Here is a 26845-nt window from a genome sequence, read left to right as displayed (position 1 = left end):
GATGGGTACTGTTAGCCGGTGTGTGCTGGCTATAGATGAGTACTGTGAGCTGGGTGTGTGCTGGCTATAGATGGGTACTGTTAGCCGGTGTGTGCTGGCTATAGATGGGTACTGTTAGCCGGTGTGTGCTGGCTATAGATGGGTACTGTGAGCTGGGTCTGTGCTGGTTAGGGATGGGTACTGTTAGCCGGTGTATGCTGGCTATAGATGGGTACTGTGAGCTGGGTGTGTGCTGGTTATGGATGGGTACTGTTAGCCGGTGTGTGCTGGTTATGGACAGTAAGGAGAACATGAAGCTTCTGGGTTTCTTTTTGTTACCTTCTCCCGTTCCCTCCTCTGAATCAGGCTACTTTGTTTTGTTTTATTGAGACAGTGTCTCACTTTTTGCCAAAGCTGACCTTGAACTTCTAAGTTCAAGTGATCCTCATTTCCCCAAGTAGCTCAGTCTACAGGTATTTGTCATTTTACTCAGTTCAATTTGAAATTTCTGATGGATGAATCCAAGCAAGAACTGGTTTTTCTCAGGGGTCCTCTAGGGGAGATGTGTAGGAACTAGTTTTAAAGTCTGCTTAATTTGGTTTTCATTATGCCTCTACTTCCCTTCCAACCCTCAACCCCAGGTAGGAGAAAGAAGTTTAGAAAGGAAAAGGGAACATAGACCTCTTTAGATTTAGTTCCAGCTGCTCAGAGTCTTCCGGTTCTTTGGGAAAATATTAATCTCAGGCATCAGGATGTCTAGCTATCCAGCAACAACAAACAGCAAACACAGAAGGAAGAACAAGCAGCCTTCTTCCTCCTCTGTCTCCTTGAAGCCCCTTCCTCTCTTTCTGGTCTCTGGTATTTATACTCTCCCAGAGTCCTCAAAATACTACTAACTCCAGCTGGCAAAGACCTCATCTTCTCCAAGCTGTACAAGGCTCTTGCCAGCTGACATAGACCAGCTCCCCGAGCTGCACGAGGCTGATACCAGCTGAGGATAAACTAAGGCAGTCCCATATCCCACACTTGGGATTAAAACAGAAACGTGTTTACATACCGAGTTCTTAAAGACACCTAACCCTCCACTGCAGAGGTGGCCCAGGGTTAGGAGTACTTGCAACTCTTGTAGTTCATAACTGCATGTAACTTTAGCTCCAGGGGACCCGGAGCGCTCTTCCGGCCTTCGTGGCAACTGCAGACATGTGGCACATACATTAATAAAAATAAAATGAAATAATAAATCTAAAAAAAAGAAAAAGAAAACCTTTTGAAAGAACTGGAATCCATGTCCTGGTATTGTTTACCCCAGGGAAGAGTGTAAGAGCCATCATGTAGTAACAGAACTTGCTTTGCATCAAGAGAATATGCTAGAGGAAAGGGCCCTAATTGTAGGGTCACTGAACACTTGTTAGCTGTCAAATTAGACTTTTTTCCTTTTGAGACAGAATATCACTATGTAGCACTGGCTGACATGGAACTCTTCATATCAGTGGTTCTCAACTTGTGGGTTGCAACACCTTTGGCAAGCCTCTGTCTCCAAAAATATTTACATTACAGTCCATAAGAGTAGAAAAATTACAGTTATGAAATAACAATGAAAATAATTTTATGATTGGGGGGCCACCACAGCATGAGGAACTGTATTAAAGGATCTCAACATTAGGGAGAGCCACTGCTCTACATAGACTTGGCTGGCCTTGAACTCACAGAGATCCACCTGCCTCTGCCTCCTGAGTGCTGAGATTAGAGGCTACTACTGCCCAGCCTCATTAACTTTTTGAAGCCAGCCTGGCTTAAGTTTTGACAGGTAATATAGGAGAATGGAAAACCTGGACATTGGACATGGTTAGACCTGGGTTTTCACTTATTACTAAACCTGTAACTTTAGTCAGCTAATGGAGACCTATGCTTTTTCTTCCATAAAATAGAGGCAGTTATTATTTTTTAAAATGTTCATTTTTTTGTATGTATGTGTGAGCATATGCATGCCATGGCACATGTATGGAGGTCAGAGGAAAACTTGTAGTTATCAGTTCTGTCCTAGGGATTGAACTTATGTTGTCAGGCTCAGTGGCAATGATCTTTGCCTAATGAGTCATCTCACCAGCCTGAGGCAGGTGTCTTCATAGGGTCTCTATCAGAGGGTTGGAGTAAACCCTCTGTTCCTCCAAAGTTAGGAACATGTGGAGTGCTTGGCACAGAAGAAACAGTCAGTAGCACATTAGTAGGAATACACAGCCTATTGTTAAATTTTCGTAACAGCATTTAAGAGGTAAAGTCAGGCAGAACTCTGCGATTTCAAGGCCAGCCTGATCTACATGGTGAGTTCCAGGACACTCAGTGCTATGTAGAGAAACCCTGTCTCAAAAAACTAAACAACAATAAAAAACCAAACATAAAACAGCTTTCATTTGCTCACCTCAGACCCAGAACCACTGCATCACTGCTGAACCCAGACTCTCATTTCAAAGTATTCATACACTGTAATGGATTTTTCCCTGTGACTGTCTCTTTGGTAACTACGCACGTCTTTCGTTGGTTGCTGGCTGCAGAGCTCACAGGACAAGTATTTTTGTAACCCACCGCAGCTGTGTCCTCATTCATTCATTCACTGGTGTCATTGCCCTCCTCTTCTGTTTGCAGAGCCAGAGTTGTTCATCTGCTGATTATGCTGGGCAAGGAATAGAGGAGGTGGGGGCTGTTTGTGGATTCAGTCTCAAAATAGATCACTTTTGTCTTGATAAATAATGCCAGGCATTGCAGGGAAAAGAAAGCACGTTTCCCAGAGCTGAGTTCACACCACAATTTGAATGTCTTCCAGAAAGTTGTCAACTATTTAAATCTGACTTTTAGATAATTAAATCCTTAGCTATTGTAGAGACTCAGGGTTCTGAGCAATTAAAATAGAGAGAAAGCAGTCTCATCTAGATCTTTCTTTCCACCCAATGCTTCCTTTATTTGAAGTGACCCATTTTAAAATGTGTTCTGATCACTCTAATTTCTATTCTGTTTGTCATATGAACGGATCTTTGGCCAGGAGGGAACTTTACTTTATCTGCTGTAACTTTAAGGTATGTGGCCAGTGATAGGGGAGCCAACTTGAGCTCTCTAAAAGCTCTTAGTTCCCTATTCTGGCCAGTATTAGGATAAGCATGTTATACACACACTTTATACAGTTAAAAACCTTAATTAGCTTCATTCATTTTTAATTTTCTGTATGAGTGTTTTGCTTGCATGTATGTATGTGCACAACATGTGTGCCTGGCTACCTGTTAAGGTCAGAAGAGGGCATCAGATCCCCTGGAACAGGAGAATGTAGGTGGTGGGAATCAAATCTGGGACCTCTGTAAGAACAAGTGCTCTTAGCTGCTGAGCCATCTCTTCAGCCTTCTCCATAGTCTTTTATAATAGAATGAGATGTAATTGTACTTTTGAAGATCGTTTATTCGCTTTCCCCTTTGTTCTTTCTCTTCACATCCTTTTTCATCTTTATGGTCTCACATTCTTTGAGAGACTCTTCCTAAATGTGGTATTTTCCCAATTTTAAAAACTATGTTTCTTTTATTGTTAGTGTGTATGCACGTGATGTGTGTGAGCACAGGTGTGCACAGGCATTTGGAGGTCAGAGGACAGTTTTCAGGAGTTTTAGGAGTCAAACTTTTACCCACTGTGCCATTTCACCAGCTCTCCCTCTGATGATGTACTGTTAAGTACCATTTCTTCATTTGGTAGAGGAGGTGTAGAATGGTAGAGAAATTATGGACTTTATAGTCGGAAAACTCCCAAATTCTATGCTAGCTTTGGGGAGTTACTATGTGACTTTGGGTAGATTTGATTTCAGTTTTCTACACTATAAGATAGGGTGAGTAATGCTTCCCTGTGTTGTGATTTAGACACAGGATAGGCATTCAACAAAATAAATATGGATGATTAATAGCTGCAAGAATAACCATTCCTTTTTTTTTTTATAAATAACTTTTTCCCAAACAAAACTTGATTGTGTATATTCTACCCAAGAAGATTGCTCAGCATAGAGGTCATTGGATGATATTAAGCATTTCAGTGAATCTCCTGAAGTAATAAGTAAACCTTTTGTATATCAGTGCCATTTGAGCCTTTGTCTGAGGATTTTGAACAGATCTTTAGGAAAGTCTTTAACATACGTGCTATTAATAACATATATTTTTACTTCATCATCTAATGCCCATGGTTTCTTTTAGCTGTTTAAAGTAGCACATCATTCCATCAACCCTAGAGCAAACCTATACCCCTTAGCCCTGATTCCTACTCCACCCCACTCTACAACAGTTAATTTACTGCCTTTCTCTATAGACTTGCCTACTCTATGCATTCTTTCTTTTTTGCTTTCTTTCTTATTTCGTTGTTTTTTGTTTGTTTGTTTGTTTGTTTGTTTTTGAGACAGGATTTCTCACTGTAGCCCTGCCTGTCCTGGAATTGCTCTGTAGACCAGGCTGGCCTCAAACTCAGAGATCTGCCTGCCTCTGCCTCCAGAGTGCTGGGATTAAAGGCATGTGCCACCACCCAGCTCACTCTGGATATTTCATAGAAAGGAAACCAATCATACAGTATTCAATCCTTTATGACTGGCTTGTTTATTTCACTTAATATAATGCTTTTAAAGTTCATTGTGTTTGTTACATTTTGTTTTTATTCCTTTTAAAATTCAACACAGCATTTGACAGTTAGGAGGCTTTTTAAAAAAGAAACTTTGTGGCCTGGCAAAGTGCACAAAGGACTAGGTTTGTTTTCTAGCACCATAACAAGAAAGAAAAAGAAAGAAGGGGTGGGGGAAGGAAGAGAGAAAGGGAGAAAGAAACAAAGACAGAAAGAAGCAAAGAAAGAAGTTACTGTTTTAGAATAGCTTTAGATTTACAAAAAGTGTCAATAGCACAAAGAGTTCACATAAACATTACTATTTTCTATTATTAACATTTTAGGGCCAGTGAGATGGCTCAGCAGGTAAAGATACTTGCTGTCAAGACTGACAACCTAAGTTTGCTTTCTGGGACCCATGTAGTAGAAATAGAAAACCAATTTCCTCTTTTGACCTCCACATGTTCTCTCCTGCATTAAATAAATAAATAAATACACAGAAAAATTATACTAGTGATGTAATTTTCACATGATTAATAAACAAGTATTGATATACTATTAATGAAAGTCCATACTTTATTCAGGTTTCTTTTGTATTTAACTTAATATTTTTTCTGTTCCAGGATCCATTTAGATATTACATTCCACTTAGTTATCGTATTTCCTTAGGCTAGTCTTGGCTGGGACAGTTTCTCAGATTTTTGATGTTTTTGCATAATAAGCTCTTTACATATACCTGTCAAAAGAATTGAAATTGTTACCCATGATGAGCTCTGATGGGATCTAAGGGCAGACGTTTAGGATTTGTTACCTAGTGTATAAAAAGAACTGTATACCACGTTCTTCCTCTGTAAGGCAGGACTCTGATCTTTCAGATGGGTTCTAGCAGGGCAGAGGAAGATTAACATTTTGGTTGCCTCCTTTCATCAGTATTGTTTTCTCACATGTGGTAGCATGATTCTTTCAGTGGCTATTGGGAGAGCCAGCATGCTATGAGAGGCATAGCCTTTGGAGTGAGACAGTCTTCTCCGTCTCTTATTAGCTGTAACTTTTAAAAAAGAAAACCACTCTGGGCTTTAGTTGCCTTTAGTTGCAAAAGTGTTTGAGAATTTAGGAATATTTAGGAAAGTCCCTTTTAACTATGCTGTGACTGGTAGATGTATATTTGTTGGTTGATGTTAGAAAAAAAATATATCAAATTATAAAAGGGAAACAGGATGAAAAATTGTGGGAAGGGTTCTAGTTTTGTTTTTTTTTTTTCTTTTAGAGCATTTTCTCTAGCAAGCAGAGTAAGAGAAAAGGACCTTGGTTTGTTTGCATGTTAGGTGTTTGCTAGATAAGAATCCTTTGGTACTTTTTGGGTTGTATACTGTGGGTTTGCCTTACGAGACAAGGTGCTTGGTGTTCTGAAGGGTAAGGTCCTCACATGACTGCTTTCTTGTAGGTGCTAGGCCTGTGGAACGATACTCTATGTAAGCAAGCCTTTTCCCTTCTAAGGTAAGGATATTATTGACAAATACAGCTAACTATAGATTCATAGCTGACATGATGTTGCCTTTTTCATGTCTACTATTTATCTGCAAAGTATCTCAAATTTCAATTCCTGCCGCATTGCTCCTTTACCATTCTAGGAAAAAGGCAGTTCCATTTATCCTGTTGCTCAGAACCTTGACCCTTGATGCTGTTGTTTCCGTTCCACCATTGTCAACAGAGCTATTGGCTCCACTGTTACATATAGAGTCAAAGCATTTTTCCTTCCAGTTTCAGCCTCATGCTTTCTGTCTTGCTAAACGCTGGGGAACCAGCTCCTCGCCCTCTCTCCATGTGTACTTTTTCCTCCTTCATACTGAAATTGGAGTGATTCTTTCAAAATATATTCAGTTACACTGGTCCTCTGCTCAGAATTCTCAAATGGTAAGCTACCTACATTAATTGTTGTCTTAGCATTACTGTCAATAAGGACTGGCTTACAGTTTGAGTGCACCAGCCATCATGGTGGAGAAGGTGTGGCCTCAGGAGCAGGAGTCTGTACCCACAGTCAGGAGGCAGAGAGATGAGGGCTTCTGCTTGGCTCACTCTGCCTTGTTTCTTTTTATTCAGCATGGAATCCAAGCCCATGGGGCAGTGCCACCACATTCAAGGCCAATTACACTTCTCTGGGAACACCGTCATAAACCTATCAGAGGCGTATCTCCTAGGCAGTCTAAACCCAGACAAGTTGATAACAGAGACTGTTTTACCATCCTACCCAAAATAAATTCTGTAATCCTTATCATGGCCTACAACACTTAATAACTGAACTCTAAAGAGAGTAAAATCTGGGGCTGGAGAGATGGCCCATCAGTTAAGAGCACTGGCTGCTCTTCTAGAGGATCTGGGTTTAATTTTCAGCACCCACGTGGCAGCTCACAAGTGTCTGTAATTCCAGTTCCAGGGGGACGAACACCCTCACATAGACATATATACAGGCAAAACACCAGTATACAGTTAAATATATATATATATAGAGAGAGAGAGTGAGTGAAATCTGTTGCCTTAAGTGATATGGCTTATATAAATCAGAATTAGGTTTCAAACCCAAGGTATTTTTTGTTTTTTCTTTTTTTGTCACATTTTTTGAAGCCTTTCTGTCTTTCTTCTTTTTCTCTTCTTTTTCTATTTTAATATATTTTCCCATCATTATTTATCTGCTACTTGATAAACACCTGCAGTGATACCAAAGTATTTTATATCTTAACTCTAACTTTCACAAAAATATTACAGAACAAATATAGATGCCATCATTTCACAAAATAGGGAGTTGACTCAGTTTAAGATAGATTTTAGTCCTGTGAGATTGCCTATTATACCTGTAATTTAGCAATGAAATACCTGAGTTACAGTGGCATCATACATCTTGCCTAATGTCACAGTTTAGAAATGTTCAGTCAGCATTTCATCACAGATTGTTCCTCAACCTGTACCGCAGTTTAGTTTCAAAGCTTCTCGGAATGCAGAAGCTAGAATGCTCCAGTTACCGAGTCAGCTGGACCAGAGCCATCTAATTCTCCTGTTCTCCACTTCCCTGTGCAATAGCTCTCACTGCTGGCCCCATCCCTCTCATATTGCAATGCTTGATGTGTATTTCACCAGTGACTCTCACCCCTTCCCATCCCATCTCTTTTTGGCTGCAGTGGTTTTTAAATGCATGCTTAATCATTTCACTCCTGTGCTTAAAATCTTCCTGGAATGTTCCCTTGCCTACACCGGGTAAAAATAAAGAGTACAGCTTATGGGATTCTTCATGACTTGGCTCTAGAACACCTCTCCAGCCTTAATTTTTCTCCCTGTCCTCTTACCTCCTACTAAAGTTCCACTCATATGCTGTCGCTTGCTATTTCCCAAACACTTTTTCATACTTCTGCCTGAATTCTTTTCCTGTCATGCTATTTAGTTAAAATCAGTTCCCTTCCTCTCCTGTTCCCTCCTTCTCCTCTTCTTGGTTCTTCTTTGTAGTATTAGGGGGTCCAACCCAAGACTTTGGACATGCTAGACAACCACTGGCTATACTCCAGCTATAATCACTTTTTTTTTTCTTTTTAATAAACAGCCTTTGCCTCAAGTTTATTTGTGAAAACAGCACAGGGTATTGAGCATCTGCAAATAGTGTGTAGGTGTGTCACACCAGTCCATCTGTCTTCACATTGGCAGATGGAAGCCTTTCCTGGGCCTGGGCACCTTTGTGAGCCTGAGCTGGAGCTGAAGCCTCGGTCTCTGACTTGGTTTGAACCTTGGGCTTTGGTTGACAGGGCCGACAATCCTTGGCTATATAGCTTTGAATCCACTTCTCAAACTTGGGGTGAGCAATGAAAGCAAGACATCTGAGGCCCTTCAGCATCTTTGGCTTAACTGCATTGGGCTTCACAAGAGCCGCACTGGCCTCTGCACAGGCACTTCTCATTGCCCCCGCATCACCTGTCTGCGTTTTCAGGCCTTCCGTGCTGTGCATCTGGGCAACGGCCATGTTCTTCAGGGATTTGGGGTTGACTTCCTTAAGACATTCATATTTTTGAGACTGGGTGTCATTTTTGAGGTTGGTTGTGTATGGTGTGGTTCTTGGACTAGGCCATGTCTGCACATTATCCGTTGCTTCCCAAAGTACCTGAAAGTGGAAGAAAAAAAAAATTTTTAATTTACATGTATGAGTAGTTTGCCTGCGTGTGTATAGTGTACCATGTGCATCCATGTTGCCCAGGGAGGCCAGAAAAAGGGCACTGGATCCTCTGGAACTGGACATACAGACGGTTGGGAGCTGCTATGTGAGTGCTAGGAACTGAGCCTGGGTCCTTTGCAAGACAAGTGCTCTTAACCCCCGAGTCATCTCTCCATCTCCCAGTTTTAGACTCAGTTTAAATTGTTCATTTTCCCCATTTATGCCTACCTGCTTGAAGAGAGCACATCTCCATTTGACTCTTGTACATGTTTCTGTTCTGGATCAGTGCTATCCCACGACTCTCATTTGTTTATTTATCATCCCATGTAGACCTCATAAGAGATACTGTATTTAGCTTGCATCCTCAGAACCACCTTATCTGATATATAGTAAGTGCTTAATAGTGTTTGTGGGAGGAGAGAGTAAGGAAGTACCTACTGTTCATGTATCCTAAGATAGAGCATAAAGGCTACAGTAATTTTACAAGGAAGTGTGAATATCTAATTATACTCAATGTACTTTCCTCTCTCTTTTTAGATTCAGAGTTTTAGGAGAGAATCCCATTTATTCTGCAGGTAAGTGATTATGTCTTGGTATGGTCTCCTTTCTGTACATGACCCTGTAGCTCTCTACAGTGATTTTGTCCAGACTGCTGAATGTATCTTTTAGGAAGGAGACAGAGGATAGATCCTTCCTTATATAGCTAGAACCATGGATAAGAACGTGAAGTGGTTAGAGCAAGAGCCCTGTAGTAAGTTTGTATCCCATCTCTACCATCTCTTTCTTTGGTAATTACTTGCTTGCTTGTCTGTTATTTTGAGACAGAGCCTTACTGCTCTTGGTTGGACTTAAAGTTAGAGATCCTCTTCTCAGGCTTCAGGTGCTAAGATTAAAGGCATGCCCCATGCCTGGCACTTGTTCCATGACTTTTGACTATTTCTCTGGAGTTTAGTTTCCTCAATTTAAAAAAAAAAATGAAGATAATTTTGGGGCTGAAGAGATGGCTCAGCAGTTAAGAGCGCTGGTGCTCTTCCAAAGGAGCCAGGTTCAATTCCCAGCACCACATGGCAGCTCACAACTGTCTATAACTCCTGTTCCAGTGGATCCGACTCCCTCACACAGACATACATGCAGGACAAACACCAATACACATTAAATAAAAATAAATAAAAATTTTTTAAGATGAGGATAATTCTGCTATAAGTTGTAATGAGTTATTTGAAAATTTAATGAAATAAAACAATATAAGCAGTTATATATATATATATATATATATATATATATATATATATATATATATCCTGCTTTCCTGGTTATTATAACATTGCTACTGTCTCAAACCTGTTTTTCAAGTTCACCCTCCACCAGGCTAAGGCTTTCTCAGCCTTTTATCCAAAACAAGTGTCCGTCCAGTTTCATTAACTCCATTTCTTTGAGTCAGTGTCTTGGCTTGCTTGCATTATCTATCATGACAAAATTCAAAGCTGTTTATGGAGGTCTCTGTGACCATATGGGCTGTCAGAGTAATGGTCTGAATGAGGCAAGAAAGAAGTCTGGTTAAACAGGACTCAGTAGCTGGTGTGGGTTCAAACTTCTAGACTCTTGACTTGGGGCAGTTTATTTTAGGCCATTTATGGACACTACAATTTGGGGGGGAAAGTTTCCTGGTGTAACAACAACCCCAGGCACACAAGGAGGCATAATTAATCAAAACTCTTCTCAAAGTACATGTCACTTCTTCCATGCTAGGCTGCATGTGTTATCTTAAGGGCCTAGGGAAGGGGCTTAAGGGGTGGTCTGGGCCGCACAGGCAGCACAGAGGTCTGTTAGCTCCTCTGGTCCTGCCTGGGTGAGCTCTGTATGGCCTGGCCCTTCAGACAGCACAGGGTCACCTAGGTCACTAGCCACCTCCATTCCCAGCCTTCTGGGCGGGCAGCAAGTTCTAGATCTTTTCCTTTGAGACAACCCTGCGTGTCTAACATTTCTGGTTTCCCTAGTGCTATCTGTTAGTGCAAAGAGCTTTGTGCTCCCGGCAGCTGTGTGACATGTAATTAACAAGCAGCAGAGATAAAGGAGTAAGGAAAGAAAGAAACGTGGACTTTCAGGGTGCAATATGGTATGGAAGAGGCTTTAGCAAGGTCGTCATTAGAAGGGTCGCAGGAGTGGGTAGGCACTGCTTGGTCCTGCGTCCAAAGTGTCCCCAAACCCCAGCTTCTTTGTATGTATTTTTCTGTGCGTGTGTATGTATTTGTGCCAGGTGTACATTCTGAAAGTTGACGTTAGCTGTTTTCCTCTATTTGTATACACTTTTGAGATAGTGTCACTCATTTAACCTGGAGTTGAGTGAGTTCAGCAAGGTTAGCAAGTTATGTGGACACTAGCCACCTGAACTCAGGTCTTCATGCTCACAAGACAAGCACTCTTGACAGAGCTGTTGCCCCAACCTGAAAATGTGATCATTGTGTTGGGGCTAGAGAGATGGTGAAGAATGTGTGCTGCTCTTTCAGGGGACCTGAGCTCAGTACTGCAGCTCATGATAGGATCTCTGTGGCTCAACATTACAGAAGACGTTTGAGACTAAATCAAGAAAAAGTTGTCAAGAGGTAAATTTATTAGTTATTTTGAACGATAAAAAATTACAGAAAGTTTAAAAGGTCATACTTCAGTCAGGTACACTGGTGTGACTTGACATGCCTGTTATCTCAGTACTGGAGATCCAGAGTTCATCCAGGTCTACATACTTGGCTTAAAAAAAAAAGGAAAGAAAGAAGAACTTTAAATGTTTGCAGCACTTTATTGTCATTATTAATATTATTATGCACACTAAGTATAGCTGTATTAAGGAAAAGTGAGAAAGAACTTCCAAGAGGGCCATTGGGACCATTGGAACTGGAGTTACAGATGGTTGTGAGCTGCCATGTGGGTGCTGGGAATTGGATCTGAGTCCTCTGGAAGAGCAGCCAGCGCTCTTAACTGTGGAGTCATCTCTCCAGCCCTATAGAAGCTTTTAATAGACAAATTAGCACTTTTCTATTTCATATGCTTTGTGTGGTTTTCCAGTCAACTGTGCCATGGCTTTTTAAAAGATTTATTTATTTATAAATATGAGTATTCTATTTTCATATATGCCTATATGAGAGAAGAAGGCATTAGATCCCATTATAGATGGTCATAAGCCACCATGTGGTTGCTGGGAATTGAACTCAGGACCTCTGGAAAAGCAACCAGTGCTCTTAACCACTGATCCATCTCTCCAGCCCCCATGACTTTGTTTTTTGATAACCAGAAGTTTTCCATTTTCACATAGGTAAATTTATTAATCTTTGACTTCTAAATTTTGTTTCATACTTAGTAAGATTTCTTCTATCCTAAGATTTGTTTGATACAAAGGCTAGCCTCTAACTTGTTATGTAGCCCAGGCTGACCCTAAACTTTAAGAGGTTTTTGTGGGAGTGCTGACGAGATGGCTCAGAGGTTAAGAACACTAGGTGTTCTTCTAAGGTCCTGAGTTCAATTCCCAGCAACCACATGGTGACTCATAACCATCTATAGTGAGATCTGGTGTTCTCTTCTGGCATGCAGGTGTACATGCAGGGAGAACAATGGATAAAAAATAAATTAAATAAAAATAAAAATAAAAGAGAGCCCTTGTGCCTCAGCCTCCTTGTGCTGGAATTATAGGTGTCCATCATAACACCTGGCAGACAGAATGATGATGAAATTTATCTTTCATTTTGGGGCTGGAGATGTAGCTCAATTGGCACAGTGCTTGCTTAGCATACACAAAGCCCTCGATTCAATCCCCAGCATCTTATGAACCAGTCATTGAGGTACATGCCTGTAATACCACCGCTTCGTAGATGGAGCCAGGAGGATCAAACATTGAAGATCATTCTTTGCTACATAAACTAATTCCAGGACAACTCAGGCTGTGTCAGTTTCAAAATTACATTATAATGATGTTCAGAAGAACAGGGAGCAGTGCTCTGTTTCTACCCCATTTACTTACTCAATATATGGACTGTGGGTACCATTTCAGCTGCCTCTGTCCAAGGAAAGGCCTGCTTATGATCATGGCCTTTCTGTTATTTATTTGGACATAGTAGATCAAAGTAAATGTATAAAAAGAGGGCTAATGAAGGGAGCTCAGAGTGCTCAGACCACAGCATGAGCAAAAGGTAGAAAGAAGCATTGCGGGAAGGACAAAAAGTATGTTAACAAAACAAAGTGGGCAGCTGCCAGGAACAAATCATTGCAGACCAGTTTACTAGAATGTTTGGGAAGCCATTTTTGTTTTGTTTTTAATATCTATTGAGGGTATATTGTTTGCAGGTGCTGGCATTCTCTATCCTAGAAGACCTGAGTCTGTCGAGTGGAGAGAATATCCTATAATCAGACTCTTGGCCAGTGCTGTTCCAGTTTCATCCCCTTTCCCTACCTGCATGGCTCTGCTGAAATGCTTGTTCCAATTTCTAAAGAGAAATAATTAAAAAAGTTGTTTATTCTTAGCCTAGAATGACGGCTTTGGTTCTCCTGTTAGTAAACCAAAATTCTGAAGGACAGTTGTGAGTGGCACAGGGGAGAAGTAAGTCAGTATGGGTTCACATCTTACAGCTTTGATAGCTGAATGATTTTGAATCTGAAACAAGGGAGTTTGTGTCTTTGTCAGTGAAGAGTGGCCTTTCCTCCCAGGAGGCTGGGATGTTACTGAAACAGCAGGACATCCAGCCTAATGACACAAAGGAGAGGGAAAGAAGCAATTGGATTTGCTGGGAATAAGAGGCTTTCAAACTTGCACATTTTACAATAAAAACAACTGGCTAATTAAACAGCTTAACCACTGACAATTTGACTCAAACCTTTCATTTAAGGGGGAAATGGTTAATTTGGTTAATTTAACAGTAGTTTGAACTAGCTTTTTAATTATCAGCAGCTCTAATTATAGGAATTGCCCCAAACTGAATTTAAGAGTGTCTCCTTGCCAAGGAATTCCTGCAGATGAGAGACTGAGGCAACCATTTGCTGCCCTTGCAACTTGGGCTGTATCATCATCTCAAAGACCAGTTTCCTTTCTTCTTTTTGAAGCCACTGATAGAAGATTGCCTGTGTACTTAAGCATGGTGATTGACATCTGAGCTTTTAATTAACACATAATATTTTATTATACAGTTTAGGCAGGCAAAAGAGAGCACTAATTCTAAAGCTGAACACTTGATCTTTGTCTGTTTAGGGGTACGGAAGAATGACACCAAGATGAGGGGGACAGCCCTCCAAGGCACCAAAGACATGACAACTACATGTTCTGTAGACTGGCCAGTAGATCCTACAGAATAGGAAGGAAGATAAAGTAATTGGATCTGCCTTATAAAGTCAAGGTCCTTAAAATGCTTAGCTAAGAAACCTCATCTCTGGGCCATAAAAAGCCACCAAACATTGAAAAATATGGCAAAACCCCTTTTCTGCCTCATTCAGTGCTGACCTTAGTTTCAGGCCAATAGTGAATTCTTCCAAAAATTGCATGTGTAAAATGGATAAATGCTTGAATTGATGAGAAAGAATGATGATTAGAAATTTTCTGTAGAAGGACTGTTCTGTGGCTGTAGATGGTGGGGTAGGGGTGTGAGAGGGTGTAGAAAGACCAGGAACAGCAACAGCTTTCCTTCTAGTCCCCTAATGCTCTGTCTGTACTCCTCCCCCTCCCTCCACACAGCAACCAAAATAATCTTTTAACAACATGACAGGGGGCTGGAACAATGATCGGAAGTTAAGAGCACTTGCTGCTTTTGCAGAGAACCTGGGTTCAGCTTCCAGCTTCCATATGTTGGCTCACAACATAACCTGTATTAGTTAATTTTTGCATTGCTCCATGCAGACACCCAGCAAAAAGCAACTTAAGGGAGGCAGGGTTTGCTTTGTCTCACGGTTGGAGGGTACATGGTCTGTCATGGTGGCGAAAGCAAGGTGGCAGGAGCAGGAAGCATCTGGTCACGTTGTTCCACAGTCGGGAAGCCGAGAGAGGAATGTTGGTGCTCCGCCAGTTTTATCTTGTTTTGTGTTGCCTCCAACCCAGTCCATGGAATGGTACCGCCCGCATTTACTGTGGGTCTTTCCACCTCTGTAGACCCAACCTAGACAGTCGCTCACAGACATGCTCAGAGGCTTCTCTTCTTAGTAGTTCCAACTCTGTCAAGTTGATAGCTAATACTAACCACCACACTGCCATTTTATTTTTATTTATGAGTAAAGATAACAATGACAACTAAAAGAGACTGGAGAGAAACCCAAAAACATACCTGTGTGTGTGTGCGTGTGTGTTGAAAGCAAGATAAGTCTTCCTCCTGAGCCCACTGCAATATGTATGTGTATAGAGCCCCTGCTTTTTCTTGGTTGTGACATGTATCCCTGTACCTAGATTGGGAGGAGGGTGTTCACTTAAAATATGTATTGACTATTGTGCTGTAAGCACAAATAGATCACATTGTATCTTTCATTTATTTCTTTGTGTAGCTGGGCTCAGGCTTGAGTTGGGTGCATTGGGCAAGCAGTGAGCTGCTTAACTGCATACAGTATTCCACAATTCTTAAGAGTTTATAGACTTCGGGGCGGGGGCGGGGGTGCACACCTTTAATCCCAGCCCTCGGGAGGCAGAGACAGGTGGATGTCTGTGAGTTCAAGGCCAACCTGGTCTACAAAGTGATTTCCAGGACACCCAGGGCTACACAGAGAAACCTGTCTTAAAAAGCAAAAACAAAAACAAAGTTTATAGAAATTCCCAATCCTTTATTTTTTTGCTTACTGTTTTTGCCACTTGCTTCCTTCTCTCCATATTCTCCATCAGAAAACCTCAAAAGGACTAGACATGGTGTCTTATACCTGTAATCTCAGCACTTGGATGGCTAAAGTAGGAGGAGTGCTATGAGTTTTAGGCCAGCTTGGAGTATAGAGTGAGTTCCAGCTTGGGCTATAGAGTGAGACCCTGTCTTAAAAAGAACATTTATTAATTTTGTGGGGTTTTTTTTTTTTGGGGGGGGTGCTTTTATTTGGTTGGGTTTTGTTTGTTTGTTTGTTCGTATAATGTTCTTTTAAAATGTATACACTTTACCCTGTTCATTCAAATGCTAATTTCTCTCCCCCACTTTCGGGTTTCAATCCCGACATGGCATTGTGATACTTATTCTAAGCATCACCTGTCTCAACTTTGGGTAAACAGGCCAAAATAAAGCAACTGCCACAATGTTAAGCAAGGAAAAGGAAGCAGGAAGAGAGGGAGGAGCCAGAGGACAGGAAGGTGGGAGGCAGAGGAGAGCTGGGAGAGCAGAGGAGACAGATCTTGGAATGACGTGGAGAGATGGACTGGACCTAATATATCACTAAAAGCAAGTATAATGTGGGAAATCTAAATGTTAGGAAACTATGAGGGCTTGGAGGTTTAGGATGAAGTAACTATTGCCCAGCATTGTGTTCTAGGTTAATTAAATAAATCCCAGTCTCTGTGTGGTGATTTGGTTATACAGCTTTTTAGGATTAACAGCAGCTTTAATAAAGATAAAACAATAGTAAATATTAATCGTCACCTACAACATTTGTTTTTTATTTATTTTTTTATTTTATTTTATTTTATTTTTTGAGACAGAGTTTCTCTGTGTAGCCCTGGCTATCCTGGAACTTGGTCTGTAGACCAGCCTGGCCTTGAGTTCAGAGATCAGCCTTCCTCTGCCTCCCAAGTGTTGGGATTAAAGGTATATGCCAACCCTGCCCCACTAAAAAGAACATTTATGAATTTATGGTCTGTGGTGTGTGTGCACATATGGAGGACAGAAGACAGCTTATAAGAGTCATTCTCTCCTACCCATGGGTGCTGCAGTGGGAACTCAGGTCATCAGGCTTGGCAACAGTGCCCTTACCTGTTGAACCATCACAGTGTCCCTCAAAACAAACAAAGGGCAACAACAAAACTCAACCAAAACAAGAAAGAAAAATGTCTAAATAATGTTGCTTGTTGAGGAGCAAGATGAAGCGAGAACCTCATTAAAATATATTTGTCCCCCTGACCATCATTGACTTTTTGTTTGTTTGTTTGTTTGAGACAAAGTTTCTCTGTGCATCCTTGACTGTCCTGGACTCGCTGGCCTTGAACCCACAGAGATCTGCCTCCTGCCTTCCTGAGTGCTGGGATTACAGGCGTGTGCCACTACACCTGGCTTACCATTCACTTTTTTTTAGGAGAGAATTTATTCAATGAAAGAAGAGTGGTTGGGGCTGAAGATATTTCAGGAGCTAAGGAGGGAAACATGGGAATAACCAAGAACTACCTCTATACATATGATCTGTCTGTTTCTGGATTTGTCTTGTGTTCTTTTAGGTGGTGTTCTGAGGAGCAGTCGACACTACAAGACAAAGCCCACGCATGGCATTGGAAGATACAAACACTTGGTGAAAGTGCTAGAGGTAAGAGGCAAGGCGGGTCCTTTGTGAAAGGATGATGTCAGGGGCGGGTGCAAAGATAGGATGATCATGTGTACACAGGCGGGTCACAGTAGAGCTGTACAGGATAGATTTGGTTCTCTGTCGTCTCCAGTTATTTAGTCTGGAATCATGCAGGCTGGAGGTAGTCCTCCCAGCTTCTGATCTTGCTCGTTGGCTAGATTATCAGCAAAACCCCAATTGCTAAGTTTTTAGTATTTATGATATTTTTTAGAGACAAAATCTTCTTAGCAATTAGTTCAGCATAGACTTCAGAGTAGAAGTTATAACATTAATTATAACATTAGTTAAGAGGCTGGAGAGATTTCTCAGCAGTTAAGAGCATGTACTGCTCTTAGCTCTATAGCCCAGGCTGGCCTTGAACTTAGAGATCCACCAGCCTCTGCCTCCCAAGTGCTGGGATTAAAGGTATGTGCCATCACTGCCCATCTGCATGGACTGCTGTTGTAGAGTGCCCAAGTTTGCTTTCCCAAACCCCTATCAGGTGGCTCATAGGTAACTCCAGCTCCAGAGGAGTAGCAATGCTTGAGGTCTCTGGGTATCTGTAATCAAGTGCACGTAAACACACACACACACATACACACACACACACACACACACACTTAAAATAAAAACTTACATTAACGTTAGTTGAATGAATGGTGTGTGGAAAGTGAGAGATGGATTGCTAGCCGGTGTTTAGAGTGTTGGCAGTTGTAAATATTTCTGTGGCCCTTGGATCTTTGCAAGTGATAACTGGGAGGCATCACCAGACATCAGTCAGGCATCTCACCTGTTTCTTGGGCCCGGATGCTTGATAGCTTCTGCGGGTGGTTAAATTTCTCTCCGTGTGAGAGGCTTTGGCTGGGAGTCTTGAGTCGCTGGCTTCCTGTGGGCAGTACAATGGAGAAGAGTTTACTGGTCTCGTTAGGGTCTTCAACAGCTTTTGCTTCTTTGCTTTACTTTAGTTCTCCGCTACAACTGTATACCTGCTATTGCTTCTCTCTCTAAGGCACAGTGCAGACCACTGCATTTGGACCTCAAAGCTGCTAAACTTGCCATCAAAGAATTGTATAGGAAGAACATTCGCTCTTGAGACCTGTGTCAGGCAGGCTCCTCACAGGAAACATGCTCAGGGTTGGGTCTGGTTGGGTCTGCTGTGTTGAAGCTTTGTGACCCTAGGTAAATTAGCCTCATCTTTCCAGGCCTGGTGGGCCCAGAAATGATATGCAAAGAGTTGCCAGCTGAGTCCACAGCTTTTACCTGAGTTGTCACCCCACTGCTATGGGTCAGACCCAGGGCCCTACGTGTGGCAGACAGGTGTGCTACCACCAAGGCGCATCCCTAGCCCTTGGCATTTGTCAGACTCAGGGTTAAGAAACGTTGGCTCTGAATAGCTCAACAGTGTTTTAATTCAGATGTCATGAAGCTTTGAACAGACACCCAGTGTGTAATATGCCTGTTGATGTCTTGCCTATTTAAAATTGGTAAGAAAACAATTTCTTTTCTTTTTTTAATGTCCATTGGTGTTCTGGTGTATGTGTGTATGTATGTCTGTGTACGGTTGTCAGTTCCCCTGGAACTGGAGTTACACACAGGTGTGAGCTCTCATGTAGGTGTGGGAATTGAACCCAGTTTTTTTGGAAGAATAGCCAGTGCTCTTTTTTTTTATTTTTTTATTAAAAATTTTTTTTTTATTAATTACAGTTTATTCACTTTGTATCCTGGCTGTAGCCCCTCTCTCCTCCCCTCCCAATCCCTCCCTCCCTCCCTCCCTCCGTCCCTCATCTCCTCCCATGCCCCTTTCCAAGTCCACTGATAGTGGAGGTCCTCCTCCCCTTCCATCTGACCCTAGCCTATCAGGTCTCATCAGGACTGGCTGCATTGTCTTCCTCTGTGGCCTGGTAAGGCTGCTTCCCCATCAGGGGGAAGTGATTAAAGAGTTAGCCACTGAGTTCATGTCAGAGACAGTTCCTGTTCCCATTACCAGGGAACCCACTTGGGCACTGAGCTGCCTTGGGCTACATCTGAGGGGTTCTAGGTAATCTCCATGTATGGCTCGTGGTTGGAGTATCAGTCTCAGAAAAGACCCCTGTGCCCAAATTTTTTATTTCTGTTGCTCTTTGTGGAGCTCCCCTTCAGGTCTTTCTATTTTCCCCTTCTTTCATAAGATTCCCTGTACTCTGCCCAAAGTTTGGCTATGAGTCTTCAGCATCTGCTTTGATATCTTGCTGGGTAGAGTCTTTCAGCAGCCCTCTGTTGTAGGCTTCTGTCCTGTTCCCTGTTTTCTCCTTCTTCCTATGTTTGTCCCAGGGCTCTTAATTGCTGAGCCATCTCTCAAGCATGGAAAACAATTTCTTAATGTTTATGTTTGCATGTATTAATTATACATAACAGTATTTTTTGTTTTGTTTTTGTCTTTGAGACAGGATCTCTCTACATAGCCCTAGTTGTCTTGGAACTCACGATGTAGACCAGGCTGGGCTTGAACTCTCAGAGATCTTCATGCCTCTGCCTGAGTGCTGGGATTAAAGGTGCGCACCACCAAGCCCAGCCATAAGATTTTTATGCATGTACATAATGTGTTTCAGTCATATGCACCCCCTTGTTACCCTCTTATTCCTCTTTACTCTACAGTTCCTACTTTCTGGGTGTGTGTGTGTGTGTGTGTGTGTCATAAAAGTAGTTGACAGGAGCATGAGTACCTGGGTAGTGTCTATAGTACTGAAGAAAATGTCTCTCCTGTCTCCATCAACAAACTGTATATAAGTATGTAGGGTGAGGGGCTTTCCATAACAGGTGTGGACAGGCCTGGTCTTGTGCGGGTAACCACAGCTTCTGGCTTCAGGAATGCAAAAGCCACATCATGCCCAGAAGTCAACATTCTTCCCACTTTCTTCAGGCTCTTACCTCTCCACCCTTTCTTCTGTGATGTCCCCTAAACCTTGGAGGGGTCATATAGATGTCCCATTATGACTGGGCATTCAGTGGTCATTTAAAATTCTTAGTGCTTTGGCTAGGCAGGAGTTTCTGTAGTCACAGTGACCCCTGCAAAGAGAAGCTTCTCTGGCCCAGGCTGATGGCAGCACTAATTCCCGATGTTAACATTGCTACTCAGAAGGCAAGGTGATAAGACATGTGTTGTTTGACAGGACAATAGCAGCAGCTTCCTCAGTAGGGGCTATGAGCTCCCCAGCCGTGGACTTTTGCCTAGGTTTACAGGATCAGAAGGATAATTTTTGCAGAAAGATGAATAGGACCTGGTTTATGCCCACAGGGTATAGCTATCAGAGGTGAACTATCGGAGACACTGTGCTCGGGGGACAGTGCTGAGAGGAGGATGTGACTGTTTTAGAACACAGAGTGACTTCCACTCTTTTGAGTTGTGGCACCTTAGAGTATATTTTGGGGTTTTATTTTAGTACGTTCCCTTTTTAAAAATGTCCTCGTTCTAAAAGCTCCATACAAATTAGTAGGAAAAAGAATTAATTTTGTTTGGGTGGAGCTCAGGGTAGCTTTTTTGTTTTTCCTGTTCCTTGGGCTCTTTCCTCTATGGTAATTTTCTGCATCTGCCTCATGCTGACCAGCCCCATAGCTTGATCAAAAAGGAAACTGAGTGCTGTCTGTCCCTATCCCTCACTCTGGCTTCAGCTCTCACCTTCTGAGTCCCCTGACTTCCTACATTGTATCTCTTGCTTTTCATGCACATTTGCCTGTTTCAAGGCCTCTTCTGTGCTGCTCCCCTTTGTCACTTAAAAAACTTTTCAACCCCCAACCCCCCCCCCTTTTTTTTTTTTTAGCTTACGATTCTCCTGTTGTAGGCCTGGGGCTGGGATTACAGCCATGCACCACCACCCTGTGGCTCTCTTCAACCTTTAAATGGGGACAGAATGAACATTCCTCTGAGAAACCTTGGATTTCCTGCATGGAGTTATTTGTTCTCCTATGAGCTATCAAAGTCCTGTGTCCTAGGACTGACTGACTGGGACTGTCTGCTTTGATGGCTACCTCTTCTTCTAGATTTGGAGATTCCTAAGGGTAGATGACATGTACCTCTTTTCTTTGTATCCTCAGTGTCCAGCATAGGACCCGGCATCAAGCAGGGACAATAAATATTGATCCAACTGAGTTGAAATGTGGTTATTGGAGCTGCCCCTCAGGGCTTTGTAAAGCAGAGGTGGCAGACACCCGACAGCTGCAGGCAGCTAGCTCCTGATGACCCTGGTTGTTTGGAGGGAGTAATGCTCCTAGGATCGGGGCTGTGGGCCCTCTGATAGTATTTGCCCCACCATGGCTAGTCCCAGCACAGTAGCTGGATGGTGGTGATAGCTGCCCCAGGAGCCTGTTCTTCAGGACAGTACAATGAAAGCTCTCATTTATAGCTTACAGAGGCTCCATCCCACTGGCTTGTCACTTTTCACCCCTCTGGAGACCTGGCCCAGATAAACTAGATAAACTGTGTAGTCTTCTTGAAATCTCAAGGCAAGAAAACAAACAAACACAACAAAAATAGTAAGTAACCAGGTTCCTTTTTTTTTTCCTTTCCTTTCTCGTTCTCTTAGAGTTTGATGTCCTGAGGAGATGTTAGTCAATTCTCAAGATCAAAGTGCCTTTTTCTACTGATGTTCTCCCTTCCCTCCTTCCAAATGCACTACTCAGTCTTCTGAGGGTTTTTGTTTTTTGTTTTTTTTTTTTTTTCAAGGGAGGGTTGTTTGTTTGTTTGTTTTGAGACAGGATCTGACTGTCTGGTCTGGAACTTACAGAGAGCCACCTGCCTCCTCTGCCTCTTGAACGTTGGCGTTAAAGGAGTTTGCCACCATGCCAGCCACCTTCTGACTTTTGAACCTTGGAAAAAAGAGGCATCTGATTCACCTCTTCTTGTCAATGCTACTTGGCTTTCTTGCTTGGCTTCATGTATAACTCTTCACTTGTTTCCCATCTGTGAAATCATGTGTCCTTGTCCCTGAGGAGGTAATGAGGGGAGGGATAGAGTGAAGCTTCTTGGGAGGCACAGGTCTCTTAGAGCACAGGCCCAGCCCCTTTCTTGATGATCTTCTGCATACTTTCTCACAGACCCATGTTCTGGCCTGTTTCTGTGCCTTTGCACATAACCTTTCCTCTCCATGAACTCATAGGCTTCCTGTTTCTTCTTGGTTCTCATCCTGCAAGACCCAGCTTGACTCATGACAATGAGGGACCACTTTTCAGGAAGCATCTCTGGACTCAGTACTTATCTTGTAAATTTCATGTTTCTCTAAATGCCTTGCTTCCTTCTGTTGGATTTTAAATGTATCAGGTTTATTTTTTTCTTTGAGTGATTTTTCTTTGACATGTTAAAAGTAATAATAGTGTAGCTGTTCAAAGACCCCATTCTAGCTATTAACTGTTGGTCAAAATTACAACAAGCAGCACAAACCACCAAGGTCAATTTCTCATGGAGCCAAAACTTTGTTAAATCACCAGACTTGATGGGCTTTTACACTCAGCCCACAGTCTTGTCAGTTCATGTCACGGTATATTCAAAGTTCCTTTATTTCTGTTAGCCACTTTGTTGTTGTTCTACACACTGCAATTTGGGGCCTGTTGTACCAGTGAAGTTTCTTTGTCACTTTATATTTAAAATAATAATAATAGTCTGGCTGCTGAGGTGGCTCAGTGGGTATGAGTACTCGCTGCACAAGCTGACTGATCCCTGGAACCCATGGTGGAGGCAGAGAACTGACTTCCGGAAGTACTTGTCCTCTGATGTGTATGTGAGCCACACACATACACAAACACAAATAATAAAGTTTCACAGCTGTGTAATTTACTGACTCTCACTCACTCACTTGCTCTTATCTGTTGTCTAGCTTCCAATCTTGAGGTAGTAGCAGCTCAGCAATCAGAATTGCAAAGAGGAGGGTGTGGGAAGGAGAAGTCGGAGCAGGCTCTAGGGCAAGAGAGTAAGCTGTGACTTTCATAACTCAGCTGATTTCCGTCTTTACAGTGGCCCTTAGCAATCAAGATGCCTTTTCTCTGGGAAACTTTATGCTGTTTTTACTGTTGACACAAAGGAGGTGTCTCCCATATTGGGCATATACTCATTTTGTTTTAGCATCTCTATATAGAGATCAGTACTCATGACAACAAGTCTGAGGAGACTGGAATCATTTCCAGAAAAATCAACAAGTTGGAATTACTTTATAGTTAACAGTCCTAGCAAACTGGGACAAGATTGCTTTGTTGTTCTAGTGACTGCAGGTCTAGAGTGGATTACAGGAGTGGCTTGGAAAGACTTGTCATACACTAGAACCATGTTTCCCCTTAGGTCTATTCCTAAGGAGAATGCCATTGTTGAATATCTGCCCTGTGCCCACTCTGTGCTGAGCATTGATCTTCAGGAGAACAGGCTTTGGTCTGCAAAGGCAGTCAGCTGAGAGAGATCTCCATATCTAACTGAACTCATATGCTGAGCTCCTTCCTAGAGGAACAAGTTATTAAGAGAGCAGAAATTCTGTCATGTGCATGTATGTGTGCGTATATATGTATGTACAATGCCTGTGTGCACATGTACATGTTGAAGTGCTGTCAGCTTCAGATGAATATGTCAATGAAGTGATGTCTCCTGCAGGAGTCAATGAAGAAGTTAATGAATGTCAGCACAGTAAAGATTGTTAAATACCACCTGTTTCTTGGCACTGAGTGTGGAACAGTCATCTGGGAGTAGCTAAGTGCTTGGGGTAGTTGTAACACCGAGATACACAGAATGTAAAATGGTTACCTGAGGGTTTTCCAGATTCAGAGAGTGGCTTCTATGAGGACCTGGCCTTTGCTATGAGAGCTCTGGTCTCCAGATCCCTAGGAGTCCTGCCTGCTTCACTGTTCTTTCAAATTACAAGTTTTAATTTTCAATTTACAAATGAGAAGTATGGCAGAACAAATGATGCTATGCTTAATTGATTTCTATATGAAAGGAAAAGAAACTGCAATGTTGTCCAAGCTCTTACTGCAAGGAGTCAAATCACTACCTCAATTTATATAATACATGCTATGGGCACATGCCTGTAAGCCCAGAATTCAGGGAGGTAGAGGCAGAAGAGTTCGAGACAATCCTGGTCTACAAAGCAAGTCCAGGACAGCCAAGGCTACCCAGAGAAACTGTCTCAAAAAAAAAAAAAAAAGAATATATTTAAGGTGCCAGTTGTGCTGCATGTCTTTAATCCCAGTACTCGGGAGGCAGAGGCAGGTGATCTTTGTGAGTTCAAGGACAGCCTGTTCTACATAGTTAGTTCCAGGACAGCCAGCGCTACATAGTGAGACTCTTTTAAAACAACAGCAACAACAAAAACTCTACAAAACAATTTCTTTTGCTATACCAGTAGCTATGATGACTGTATACTGGGCTTTACAAAGATCTTTTTGTTTTTACAGTATTTAAAGCTGGTATGTTTAATTCTCATAACATACTGGCCATTAAAGTTGTAGTGTAAGGAATCAGAGACCTAGAAAGATTAATGACTTACCCAAGTGAATGGTGATTTCTGGAGCTGTATTTGAACTAAAGATGGTCAGAGCCCATCTAACATCTATGCTGTTTCTAACATCTATGGAAGCTCATCAACGGCCCCTGTCACTGTTTGCAGCATCACAATACTTCTGCTGTTCCAAATGAGGAAACTGGTTCCTGAGTGTTTGACACTGAGTAATGAAGATGCTCACCCAGTCAGCATGCACTCGGATCATTGTAGATGTTTCAGGGAACTATCCCTACATCATTCAGCTGTCAGCCTCACTGTTCTCATTACTTCCGGAAGCTGAGTGCTTCATCATGGCAGGGTTTTTAGCGGAGAGATGGTGGGCGGCGCAGCTCTTTTCTGGTTCTCCTGCTCTAAAGGATACCCCCTGACATCTGACTGACAGATGTCACACTTTACAGCATGGAGCCTGGGCCCAGCTTCTGCCCTAAGTAAACAGAAAGTTCTTACTCTGCCATTCTCTCACATTGAAACCCTAAACCAGTATTTGCTCTCTGTGTCAGGGAAGGAGAGATCTCTTCCAACTGTGAGAGAACCTGTGATCCTAATTTTACTCTCCTGTCAGCTCATTGCCAGTGAGAGTGGGCGAAAACTTTTTTTGTGGTCCATTTGGAGGATCAGAGTATAATCCTGTGGGTCACACTACCTGGGCCACTTAGTAAATCCAGCCAGCCACAGCAGTGCGGAAGTTTGTTGGACAGTAACTACTGCTCCTGGCACTTTTTTCCTAGCCTTTCCTTTCTTGCCTGACTGACCTTGTGCTGCTGGGGTAGGCTTCCAAAGCACAGCTCTGTTCACTTATATCCCTTTGGATCTCTGTAATAATTCCCGGTGGCATTCATTAAGGCCTGGACTCAGCAGTGGGAATAGAGAAGGTAGATAGATGGGTAGGAGAATGCAGTAAAATTACATAAACTAGCGGGAAAAGGTGTAGCTCAGCGATAGAGCTTGTGTTTGCCATGCACAGGGCCTGAGTTTAATCCCCTGTAACTTCCCAAAACCCACCATCAAAAAACACAAAAGGTTTTTATAGAAACTAGGGTCTGGGATTATTTGCAGTTGAGCTCTTGCTGGCTGTGCTGTGCCCTGGCTCAGAACCGAAGTATAATAATCTCACAATGGTCTTGATAATGTAGATCTGTCCAGGCAGATCTAGGCCAGCATGGAAAAGCAGGGGATCGCCAAGAGGGAGACTGGAATCAGCTTTCTTTGTTCTCTTAAAGCAGTGCCTCTGAAGAGGCCTGGCACACCCCTTGTCTACAGAAAGCCTCCTGCAGGCCTCAAAGGAGCTCCTCCCCTCTCTGCTGGAGTCTGCACCCACTCCCTCTGCCTCCAGACTTCAGCCTTCTCCACTGCAGTATTTAACTGTCATGGTGAAGAATCCTGGCTGGATTTCACCTGGGAAGTGTTGATCTTGGCTTTCCACTCACAGCAAGGCCTGGACCCCTGCTGTGGCCCCTTCTGTTGAAAACCTTAGTAATACAGAGGAGCCTGCTCTAGATAAATATCTGTATTGCAGTTAAACAGTTCCAGATTTTAGTTTCTGAAGTCTGTCTTTTCAGCTATGTAACTTGAAAGACAAGCCTTAATGTTTCTGGCTTCATATTTTTTCTGATACAGAATCAGGATAAAGTTAGGATATGCTGTCTGTATTAATCACTTTCCATTGAACATTTTCTTCCCCACACTGGATGCTCTCGTAGGCTGACCTGGAAAGTGGCGGCACTGTCAGGAGCAGTACTATGGCAACTGCTGTGCAGCGGTGACTAAAGATACGGAAGCCTTAGGTTTTCTTTTTGGAAACAGGGTTTTAATATGTAGCTTAGGTTGGCCTGGAACTTGTGGCCTTCCTGCCAGTTTCCTGGGTGTTAGGGTTACAGGAGTGTACTACTGTGATTAGTGACCTCCATTCTCTCCTTTAGTGCTAGGAATTCAGCCTGCCCTATCTCAAGTATAAGAACATGCTTTATCACTGAGCTCTACCTCAATCTCCAACAACCCTTTTTCTTTTCTTTTTCTTTTTCTTTTTTTGAGACAAGGTTTCTCTGTGTAGGCCTAGCTGCTGTCTTGCTGTGTAGACCAG

At 42.4% G+C, this 26845-nt stretch overlaps 1 protein-coding gene across 2 annotated transcripts in view; it reads left to right on the top strand.

The window, feature by feature from the left end:
* Mrpl48 (mitochondrial ribosomal protein L48) overlaps positions 1–26845 on the top strand; it is a 44114-nt gene that overhangs the window by 2625 nt on the left and 14644 nt on the right. For both annotated transcript variants that reach the window (XM_055623635.1, XM_055623634.1), the window contains exons 2-4: positions 6038–6090; positions 9323–9360; positions 17148–17233. In XM_055623635.1, the coding sequence (XP_055479610.1) occupies positions 6038–6090; positions 9323–9360; positions 17148–17233 (177 nt within the window). The remainder of the gene's footprint in view (positions 1–6037; positions 6091–9322; positions 9361–17147; positions 17234–26845) is intronic.

The sequence above is a fragment of the Psammomys obesus genome, unplaced genomic scaffold (genome assembly GCF_907164565.1).
Source record: "Psammomys obesus unplaced genomic scaffold, mPsaObe1.curated_primary_1811, whole genome shotgun sequence".
NCBI lineage: Eukaryota > Metazoa > Chordata > Mammalia > Rodentia > Muridae > Psammomys > Psammomys obesus.
This window is presented reverse-complemented; position numbering and strand designations above follow the sequence as displayed.